At 49.2% G+C, this 11341-nt stretch overlaps 1 protein-coding gene across 1 annotated transcript; it reads right to left on the reverse strand.

Annotated features, from left to right (window-relative positions):
* Window positions 1-1742: 1742 nt before the first annotated feature.
* SLITRK5 (SLIT and NTRK like family member 5) lies at window positions 1743-10366 on the reverse strand. The gene is made up of 2 exons (XM_063126066.1): window positions 10216-10366; window positions 1743-6082 (listed from the first exon to the last, which is right to left on the reverse strand). Exon 2 carries the CDS (start codon window positions 6072-6074, stop codon window positions 3183-3185), a length of 2892 nt encoding a protein of 963 aa, XP_062982136.1. The 5' UTR covers window positions 6075-6082; window positions 10216-10366; the 3' UTR covers window positions 1743-3182.
* Between the last annotated feature and the right edge of the window lie 975 nt (window positions 10367-11341).

Genomic DNA, 11341 nt, shown 5'->3' on the forward strand with positions numbered 1-11341 from the left:
TCAGTGGGTCTCCATGCAATGGAGATGGACGAGATTATTACAATGGCTTCTGGGGTTTGTTTCTGGCAGGTCTCCTTAGCTGCTAAGAGCTATATGATAGGAAGTGATGAGGAAAGACGTATCTCTGAAATTTGTGCCCTTCATGCAGCTAGCTAGTAAAGACACAGGACTCATGCCTGAAAAAAGGCACCAGTTCTAGTGCCGACTGAAATCACCACATGAGTTACCCGGGTATCTAAATCCACTCATCCCTTCTCATAATCAGGATCCAAACACACCCCACACATTAATTTAATCACAATGATATTAACAATAAAGCAAACAAAACCTATTTTTTTAAAAACAACAACACACTTCTCTTTCCCAGTCAATTCTGAGGTTACATTTTCAATGATGAATAATGTCAGACAATATAACCCATCAAAATCAAAATGCAGACTGTGCAACCGGCATCACATACTTCTAAAATCAGTACATAAAATTAGATATATCCTCCCTTGAAACGTCAGTCATTTAACCAAAACGAAGCATTCATAGTATTTTTGAACAGAGACTAAAACTGGCAATGACAAACCCAATATCAAAATTCAAAACACTTAATTCTGGAGTTCTGTCGAATATTAATAAAAGTGAATTTTTGCCCTCTGCTAGATTCTTTCAAGATCAAGTAAAAACATTTCCTCAGACATATTTAAGATTAATATTCATATGCATTTCTTCCAACTATACCTCCACAATATGATTTACTCCTTTAGGGACTGTGAGAAACAGGGTAGTGGGGGAGGGGAGGTCTGGAAGAAATTGTAATTACCTTGTGAAAAGGTGGGCTCATTAAAACAAAACAAAACACGTACTTCACACATGTAAGAAAAGCTCATTGTTCCTTTGAGAAAAACATCCAACAATACAATCAATCCCCTCTTTTCTCAAAACAAAAGCCCTGGAAGTGGTACAAGGTTAAGAATCCAGATGATTTATCACTTACCCAATTTCACAAATATAAAACGAAAACTATAGGAAGGAGAAAAAAATGTAAAGGTGAAAATATAGTACCACACACACAGCACAAGACTACAACCGTCTAATGTCAGTAATGTATTTTCGGAATGGTTAAGTATGCTGAGGTTGGAAAATAATGTAAAGAACGCATAGGCAGGAGTTGAATACGTTTAAATCCATGATCTCAGTAAAAAGGTGGGATGGGAAGAGAAGAATTTTGTTCACAAACAACATATGGCAATGGAAATAAATAACTGAACGTCAGGTAAAGACTACTTCATTTCCTTCCATTTGAAATTGTTATCAAGTGTTTATTCATAAACTATAAAAAAAATTACATGTGCTGGGATACATATGAGACCACAACCTGTCCCATCATACAGTGATGCTATGTTGATGGATGTCTTTGCCACTGTTTGCTACAACAATGGGTAAGAATTGATACTTCATAAACAGATTTGTACAGTCCATCATTTGGCCTTTCAAGGAGCCAGTACCTTATCATAGACTGAACAGTCCAAAACTGGCTACAGCAGTTGTCAAACTAAGATATTTTGTCTGAATTATGAGAATAAACCTCCACTAAGCCCCCGCCCCCTGCTCAAGTAAATAATTTCTACGTGTCCCTCACTAATTAGCCCAATTAGTCACCCTAGCAGGAGGCTCCTAAGTGTAATAATTCATGAACAGCAGCAACAAAATATAGCGTATATATATTTCTCTCTTTTTTTCTCTTCTTTTTCCTGACCCAATTTTTTTTGTCTCGGATTGTCTTGTTAGGTTTTGGTCGTGTGGATTATTAACCATTTCAGTGATTTCTGACATTCTCCAGAGACCATTGCAGCTTTGGAAAGAAAGCTCGGAATGCATTGTAACGCTTCGGAGCAGATCACAGGCTCTTGGGCCTCGCCCAGAAAGCCCTTCCAGCAAGCTGGAAGAGTTTCCAATGCTACAGATGAGTAAGAACCCGCTATAGCAAACACAGAAGCATGCACAGAACCTTACGGCGATGTTTCACATATGCCTAAGATTACAATCCTGTGCCCGGTTAGGCAGCTTCAATCCCTACGGATGTCAATGGGAGTCTAACTGTGTGCAGGATAGCAGCCTAAGTATTTGCAGGATGTTTCCCCATCACAACAACTCTATATGACCCTTTCACACATTATACAGCAACAAACCAGGGAATGCCGCCATGCTGTAAACACAACGGAGAGCCATAGTCAGTCCTGGCTCTGTCTGCCAAGTGTAGCTCTATGATACACATTTCTAAACACCCATTTTGTCATGTTTTAGGTCTAGATCTTTAAACATCCTCCATAATGTGCAAAGAAGCCTTATGATCTGTCCCATTCAGGCAGCGTGAACCCTCAACTAGTGAAGGAAATGCTACTGTGTATATAAAAATAGGAGCTACAATAAAATATTTTTGTATATATTTCAATAAGTTATTTTTTTACTAACCAGTTATGGATCATATATCTCTGAACTCTTTATTGATTTGTCCACATCTATGGAGATCCTTTTCAAGATCATAATATTGGTTTGTAATTCAAAAGTCCAGAAACATACAAATACATCCTTTGTTTTTTTCATTTAAAAAAAGGGGAGAGAACAAACAATCTTGTATTAAAGTCAGGGTGTGCTAATCTTGCCCCCCTCCCCTCCCCAAAAGCCTTTTAGACCCATCCATGGCTAAAAAGGGAATTAGGTGCCCTGCACTTTTCAACCGAGAGAAAACAAAATCATCAGTGGTGCATAACTGACATAAAAGAAGAGGATAAAGTGATTTCAATAATCTTTTTGACATCCAGCTGTACGAAACTCCCCCCCTTTTTTTTAACACACCCAATGCCTCCCTTAGCACAACACGCACCATATCGAGGGGTAAGAGAACGAAATCTGTGCCTAGTTCACTTAATTGATCGGTTCTTACTGGCTGTAAAAAAAACAAAGATTGATAGAGAAATCTATAACTATGATATCAGCACACCCTTTCGGTAACTTTCCCCAAAGCTGGAAATTCCTGTGCCAAGGCACTTCACCTTCCGACAACATGAAGCAAAGGCAGGTTGGGGAGGAAAGGGATGTGGGGGCGGGGAGGAGATCAACATTGTGTTTCTTTGTGTGTGGTTATTAAATACAAATGCTCTGGAGACAGGGAGGGAGGAGTGGAGGAGGTCTCAGAACTGACTGAATGTGGTCTGTTTTTCCAACACTTCGAGGTAGTCCGGCTCTGCATTTAGCTTTGCTTTTAGCTCCAGGTATTCGTTCCTGTTGGGCTCTACATAAACAGTGCTTGGGGGCGTGTAAAGCACCGTCTCCCGGAGCCTATTGTCCCCCGAGCCAGGATGCAAGTAGGGATGTGGGGGGCGCCTAAGGTCATAATTAGGGGAATAGGTGTAGGCGGTTGGGGGGAACTTAGGGTACTCAGGAAGGTTACTGCCCCCCAAGGTGGAAGAAGGGTGTTTGTCGGGCTCCAAAATGCCCCTGTAAAAACGATCAGCATCCTGAACAGGGGAAAGCAACTCGTCCCGAGGCTCAATGGTGCTCACACTGTATGTGGGGCTCCGGAGGGTCTCCTCTTGGCCCCCTGGAGCTGCGGGGGGCTGCCCCAAGACCTGCGGGGGTGGTGGGGGTTGGGGCTGGAGATGATGGTTGCTGTAGGTCACCTTGAGCTCATGGAGGTCTTTGTAATCCTCGCCCGCATTGCCCTCCCTGGAGCGGTAGATGGGGTTCTTGCACATGTGGCCTAAAGGGTGAGGGATGTATTCATAGACATGTCCTGCAGGGGTTTTCACCTTGGGCAAAGCCGGACCACCGCCTCCTCCTCCTCCGCGGTGAAGATGCTGTGGATGCTGCTGGTGATGGGCGTGGGGATGAGAATGGGGGGCTCCTCCTCCTGTGTATACACTGTACTGCATGTTGAAGGAGCTCACATCCGAGTTGTTAGTGCTGGCATGGTCACCTTGGACCTTCTTCCTGCGCTTCATGACCAGCACAAAGAGACCCGCAGCCACAAACACAGACATGATGAAGACCAGCAGCAGGCTGAGGATCAGCACCGACAAAGGCACCGTGGAAGAAGAGGAGGAGGAAGAAGAGCCACCAGAAGGTGATGCTGAGTCCTCCTCCTCCAAGGTGCTATTGAATTGCCCAGAGTTGGAGAAGGGGGTGGTCCTTGCTGGTCCCTGCATGGATGATGGGGTGGGTGTGGAAACAATGATGTCAGAGTAGTCTGGACACAGCAGCTCTGGTTTGATGTTCCTCATGTAATTCTCAGCAAATTTCTTAGGGGATTCACAGATTACCTGGTCCACAAGGACTCCCGTGCTCAGTTGTTCAAGCCATAGCTTCATGCCCACCACATCGCATGTACAATCCCACGGGTTTTCGTGAAGATCTATTTGCAGCAGGGATTTAAGCTGGTCAAGCACCCCACTCACAGGAAGGTAGGAGAAGTGGTTGCTCCTCAGGTTCAACCTGTAGAGAGTTAAACCAGAAAAGATGCCCACAGGTAAAGATCTCAGCAGGTTGTTGTTGAGAAACAAGAGCTGTAAATTGGGCACTGGATCAAAAGTGCTGGCCTCAATCTCCCGGATCACATTGTATTGCAGGAAGAGGTACTGCAAACTCTGAAGCCCATAGAAAAGCTCCGGGTTCAGTTTCTCAATCCGGTTCCCATTCAGATAGAGCCTCCGCAAGTTAGTTAGATCCCCAAAGGCCCGATCCTGAATGACCGAGATGCGGTTATTGCCCAGGTGGAGCAAATCCAACCCAGTAGCATCCAGGAAATCCGACCTGCGCACCAGGGCAATGTAGTTCTCGGTCAGGTACATCTTCTTGGGATTGTAGGGCTTGGGCTGGAGCTCTGAGATGCTCTCGATCTTCCTCTCCTGGCAGTTGACATTGAGGCCCAAATCAGAGATCTGAAGGTTGCAAGTGCAAGCTGTTGGGCACTCCAAAGGCACCGGAGATTTGGTCTGATAAGCAATGCTGGGGCCGTAGTTGCTGTATCCCAGATCCTTGGAGGGCAAGCGGACAGTGGGACGCAGCCTGGACTTGTTGGGCTGGCGGGTCCCCTTGGGCTTCAAGGGAGATTTGTAAACAGCCGGGGAAGAAGTAGCCACAGAATTGACTGAGGCTGGAGTGGTGTGAAAATACCCTGTGGTGCTCAGTGGGGTCTGGGGTCTCATCTCATAATCGGAGATGAGCCTCCGAGGGCAAAGTTCCTGCTTGGACACTTCATCCAAATCCCTCCCATGTAGACGGAAAGGGGTTTCACAAACCACATCCCCCACCAGGGCTGAATAGGAGATGCTGTCCAACCAATCCTTGAGTGCAATCAGCTCACAGGAGCAGTTCCATGGGTTGTCCTCCAGCTGCAGCTCCACCACCTTATCCATGTGCTGCAGGAGGCCCAAGTAGGGGAGAAGTTTCAGCCGGTTTCCCCTCAGATCCAAATGAGTCAAGGGCACAAATCGGAAGAGGTTGTTGGGCAAGGAAGAGAGGAGGTTGTCGTTCAGGATTAGCACCTGCAGCAGGTGCAGCTGGCTGAAAGTGCTGGGTTCGATACCGCTGATATAATTGTAATCGACCTGGAGATACTCCAAGCTCTCCAGACCCACAAAAGTGTCATCCCTCAGCACCTCCAGCTTGTTGTTGTTCAGATGCAGCCTCCTTAAGCCCTTCAGGCCATGAAAGGCTCCAGTTTCGACATCTTGGATGTCATTCCCACCCAGGTGCAAAATTGAAGCCCCACTGTAATTGACAAACTGGTTGGGGTAGAGCCTGTTGAGGAGGTTCCCAGAAAGCAGGAGGTGGTAGACGGAGAATTTGGGAGGGCTGATCTCAGAGAGGTTAATGATCCCCCGGTTCTCACAGCTCACTGTCAAGATGCCGTCCTTCTCCTCGCAAGGGCATTTGTTGTCACAGATCTCCCCATAATACTCGATGCTCTCTGCCCACGCCAGGACTAGAGACGTTAAAGCAAAGGCGATGGTTTGCACCATCCAGATATGCATTTTCCTGTTGAGATCCTGCTCCAGAGTCACCGTAGAGCAGCAAGCATGCATGTTATTTCCTGCGGAGGGCAAGAAGAGAAAAGAAACACTATCATGACACAAGCAGGGGTGGGGGGAGACAATGCAACTTAGTCATGACAATGTTAGCGGAATTAAAACACAGGGACGGGGCATGATCAAAGACATTAGGTTTGCTTCCAAGTGCCAAGAGTTTTGAATCAATGATGTCCATGTAACTTCTGTTAAATGATCATTGATTTATTTATCTATCTATCTATTAAGTACAGGTTTTCTGTATTTCTGAAGATGAGGGCTCCATCCAAATCTTCAGAGTGCATTTCAGCCTCCTTCCTTTATTATTACAGTCTGCTTTCTCTTCTCCTCCCCACCTCGCTCTCTCGCTCTCTCTCTCTCTCTCAAACACACACACATGCACACACTCAAAGACACACAAAACCTGTCCATAAATATACATAAAATGGCTGTCAGTTTAGTTACTTGGTTCTAATTTCACAGAACAGAAGCACCATTTTATGAGCTTTCCAACCTCACCTATTCCCCACACGGCTCCCTTCCTTTTCAGAACCTTCGCAATGAACAGCGATCTGCAAGGGAAGGTCTTCCCCCATTTTTGCCAAGGCATGCTGCTCTCTGGATAGTTTAAAACACACACGCACACACACACACACACACACACACACACACACACACACACACACAGAGTTCCTTGAAATACCACTGCAGGGGTCTACAGAAAGAGCAGCAGCAACATTATATGACAGTAACATTCCTTTTTTTATACAAAATCCACAAGCAAACCCTGAAATGGGTGAATTCTTCAAAATACCTGAGTCCCCCCAGCAGTTCTGCTCTACAAGCTTATGCAAAAACCTAACCAACATTATTATTATTTTTAGGGGGGTACCAGAAGTGCTGGAATTCTCCAACCAAGCAATTGAATGTTGGCCCCCTCATCATCTCACAGGTTTTTTTTTTTTCAATGACAGCGCTAGCCACTGGTGAAATATTTATGAATTCTTATTCAAAGCAGATCTTCCTAAAGAAGTCATCATCACTGCTCGCTTCTGGATTGATCGGCTTGTAAATGAGTTATTTTCACAAAGGCACTGGCCAAAAGGCAGCAATGCAACACAGTCTCTCTCCCTCCCTCCCTCTCTCCCTCTCTCTCTCTCTCTCTCTCTCTCTCTCTCTCTCTCTCTCTCTCTCGCACACTCACACACACACACACACACACACACTGAAAAGCGTTGTCCTTTACCCACTCACCCAGAACTTGGCAAGCATGCTAGACCTGAGGATTGTCCCCGCAGCCTCAGCCATAGCTGACATTTTGCTTCTTCCCCCATGCTTAGCAAAACTAGTCCAATTTCAATGGAGCAGGCTAAGTGAGTCTCGGAGAGGCAGATCATCAGCAAATCTAGGAGCTGTACAAGAGTTCCTGTTTCTCAACTGCCATGGGCTATCAGCACCCTCTATTCTTCTGAGAAGGCACCCAAGATAGGTGTGTGTGGGGGGGAGGGGGGATACCGCCAACCAGCCAGCCACCAAACTCATCCATTTGTACCCCCTCCCTGACCTGTGTCTCTGAACTGCAGAGTCTCTGAATTGCATCCAGACAGAAACACAATCTGAATTTCCTTTCCATCTGTTTTCCTTCCTCTCTCCCCTTAAAGGTTCCTTCTACTTTTACTTGTCTGGACGCAATATTGAGGGAGAAGATGGATGGAGGGAGTGGAGTGGGCGGGTGGGTGGGGGGTTGATTAATAAGTCACCCAGCCTTAAGTGATGACTTTTTGGTTTTGTTTGCTGTTGCTTTTTAGAAAGTGGAGGGTTTGCATTTGCTCAGGTCAAACCTTCCAGTATGAATTTTGGATTTCGGGGGATCCTAGACATTAAAATAATAATAATAATAATACATATCATAGAAAAAAAATCTTTCTGTAGCTCAGCACGTCTCATAGATTACCAAGCATCTCTCTGGGTTCAAGCATTTTGCAGCAGAACCTAGACAGGTTAGGGTAGAAGTCCTTTGCTCTCCAATGGAATGGTTTGGCCAAAAAAAAAAAAAAGGCACATCTCACTCTCTGCATCAAGCAAGAAATGGGGGGTGGGGGAAAATCGTCCACTTCTAACACAATTCCCAGTTCCACCGGAGTTATTCATCCATGAGCCGACTGCTTTTTGTCAGATGGATCACACATAAATAAATAAATAAATGCTCCCGGACTTCACCTCCCCCCCCCCATTTCTTTCTTTTAAAGCTTTATTTCAACGATAGGTTGCAACAGCAAAATCGTATCCCTCTCTCCTCCGTCCAACCCTCCCCCTCTTCAAAATATTGGAGGGGAGGGGAGGGGAAGGGAGAGGGCATGAGCTGAGGCAAGTAAAAGTTGAGCTAGAGAGGGGATTGCCTAGAGATCCGGTGGCAAAGGCTAGAGAAAAGGAAGGGGAAACAGCTAACTGGAATGGGTGAGATATCTCGATCGGTCGATCTATGAGGACGGTTCGATGCCCATCCTCGTCAATGGCCCCCTCCCCGGGGAAAAGAAAAAAGAAAAGAATGAGTGACACCCCTAAGATTACCGCACTGAAGCAGCCGCTACAGCTTGCAAGGAGGGAAAAGGAAAAGGAGAGGAAAAAAGAAGCTGTTCTTCCAACTGCTCCAGTAGTGGGAGTTGGGAGCAATGGTGGTGTTTTGTTTTAAAAAAAAGGGGGGGAAGGGGAGCCGAGAGCAACAAGGAGACAGGGATCGACGCTCCCCACCACCACCACACGCCTCCTCCACCCCCTCGCTACTTACTGAGGCTGAAATCTCCAGGGCCTGAGCATTGTTGCAACCCATAAAGGTGCCTCGCTATCGCTCGCTCTCGGGGTGTGTGTGTGTGTGTGTGTGTGTGTGTGTGTGTGTTGCAAACCGCCCAGGCAGAGGCGAGTTAGGAAGGCGGTGGGGAATGCAGTTGGGAAGGCTGCTTGGCTAGCGAGCGGTGCACGCACACACACACACACACGCCGCCGAGGCGCCCCCCCCCCCACTCCGTGCGCACACACACACACACACACACAGAGCACAGCGGTGGTGCCAGGGGCTGCCACCAGAAGCTCCTCTTCCCAATAGCGGAAAGTGAAAGGGGGGGGCACGACGAACTGGATAGACAGGGAGAGGCGAGCCAGAGAGGAAGGAGGGAGTGGAAAGGGGGAGGACAGAAGGAGCGAGCCCCCCCCCCCGGAAGGGAGATGGAGAGTGAATATTAGGGAAGGAAGGGGTGTGTGTGTGTGTTTTGCAGCGTTGAATGACAAGCAGGGGCTAAGTATGGCGGGGGGGGGGGGAGACTGGAAAGGACGGCAAGGGGCGAGTGATCTAGGTGGTAGATCCTGAGCGGTGCTGGAGAAGGATCGGGGACGCGCGCACACGCCGGGAGAGAGAGAGAGAGATTTGGCCGAGTTTTTAGAAAGGAAACAGCGGGGGGGGGGGGGCATGTGGTGAATGCTTTGGCGGAGGGGGGGGGAGGAAACTGTAGTGGTCGAAAGGGAGGAAGGAGGCAAGATCTGGGTCGTTGCGGAGTGGCGGTGGGTGGGTGGGCAAACGATTGGGGATGATTTCGAAAACGCGGATCGGCTGGATACCCTGTCTGAGGGTCTGGGAAACAACGGTGGCCATAAAAGGGGGGGGGGAGACGAGCGGTGTGTGTGTGTGTGCTGGGGGTGTCATTTGGCTGGGTAGGGCCCAAGGGCAGAGAAGAGGAAGAAAGTGTGTGCGAGAGAGAGAGAGAGAGAGAGAGACTACGGGGGCGTCGCTGGGGAGGCTTGAGGAAGAGATGGGGAATCAAGTCTGGAAGCAAAGGAGGAGGAGGAGACCACTTGTGGGGGGGGGGCTGAGGAAGTGGGGATCAAAGGCAGCGAAGAGGCGGTGCAGGGGGTCCTGGGCCCCAGCGAGACAAGTGAATGGCGGGGCGCGCGCCAGGGAGAGTGGGGTTAAATGTGTGTGTGCGCGCGGGGTGCACAGTCACTGCTTCCTGCAGTCAACAGGATGGGCAGCTGCCACGAGTCACTCCCGCCGCCCCCCCCCCCCAAAGCAGCATCCACACATGCCGACACACCAGCTCAATGGGAGAGCAGCAGCTCCCGGCTTCACGCACACGCGGCCGCTGGCTCCCACGCGGGCGGTACTCACGCTTTCCATTGAAGAGGTCAACTTTCTCCCCGCTCAGAGGCGGCTTCTCGCCGCTCGCCCTCCCCTCAGCGCTCTCCTCCTCGCCTCCTCCTTCCTGACTCCGTTTCCCAGCGCCCCGGGCTGAGGCCACTCGGAGACGCCTTGGCAGCAAGACAGGATCCGGCGAGCCGCCCCTTTAAGCCTCCTCTTCTTCTTCTTGCAGCGCGCTCTGGACATGGTAGGGCTGGAGACCAGGGCGCAAGGAACCCGTCTTCCCCGGCGGCGGCGGTCCTCGCCGGTTCCTCCGCGGTGGCCCCCGCCGCTGATCCGCCTTCGCCGGCTGGGGTTGATCCTCCGGGCTCTTCAGCAGCGGCGGCGGCGGCGGGGACACCCTCTGATGCATTCCACCTCAGCCTTCCCCCGGACGCGGTCCCCTGATCGGGGGTGGGGAGAGAGGAAAGAGCCAGAAATTAATAAATAAAGCCTTGCCGCCTCTCGCCTCTTCTTCTGATGATGATGATGATTATCCACCGATCCCGGCTTCAGAGACGCAGCCGAAGCACAAGCCTTTTAGCATCTCTTTCCGGGGAGAGTGTGAAAAGAAGCGGGGCGGGGAGGAGGAGATTGTGTGTGTGTATGCGCGCGCGCGCGCGCGCGTGTGTGTGCTTGTGTGTGGATGGATGCAAGAGCTGCCCCAGCCAGAACTGTGATCAACTGGGCTTCTCGCCTCTCTGCTACCTTCTCCTCGGATGGCAAAGGAAGGCGGCGGCGGCAGGGAGAGGGAGAGGGAGAGGGAGGCCCTGTGAGCAGGAGGGAGAGAGAGAGGAGCAGTACCGAAGCCCAGTGACTCCGTATGGCGATGGCCAAGCTAGACCCGGTGGAACTGCTGGATGGGAAGAACGGCAGGAGGGAGCAAGGCAGGACTGTGCAGCTTCGCGGCCAATAGATGGCAGTGTTAGGCATCAAATTGGCATTCTTCAGGAATGCTCGCTTAGCTTGAAGCCAAAAGCAGCGGGCTCCCCACCCTTACACACACACACACACACACACACACACACTTTTTTCTCCCCCCCCTTCCCCCTTTTTTGTTATGATGATGCTGATGATTCCTAGGCATGGGAATCAGCCTGGCTATGTGCTTTGCACA

Source organism: Elgaria multicarinata, chromosome 5 (genome assembly GCF_023053635.1).
Source record: "Elgaria multicarinata webbii isolate HBS135686 ecotype San Diego chromosome 5, rElgMul1.1.pri, whole genome shotgun sequence".
Taxonomy (NCBI): Eukaryota; Metazoa; Chordata; class Lepidosauria; order Squamata; family Anguidae; genus Elgaria; species Elgaria multicarinata.

Bases quoted from the DNA above. Each gene is read 5' to 3' on its own strand.
- SLITRK5 (XM_063126066.1), bottom strand. From the start codon at position 6,074: ATGCATGCTTGCTGCTCTACGGTGACTCTGGAGCAGGATCTCAACAGG.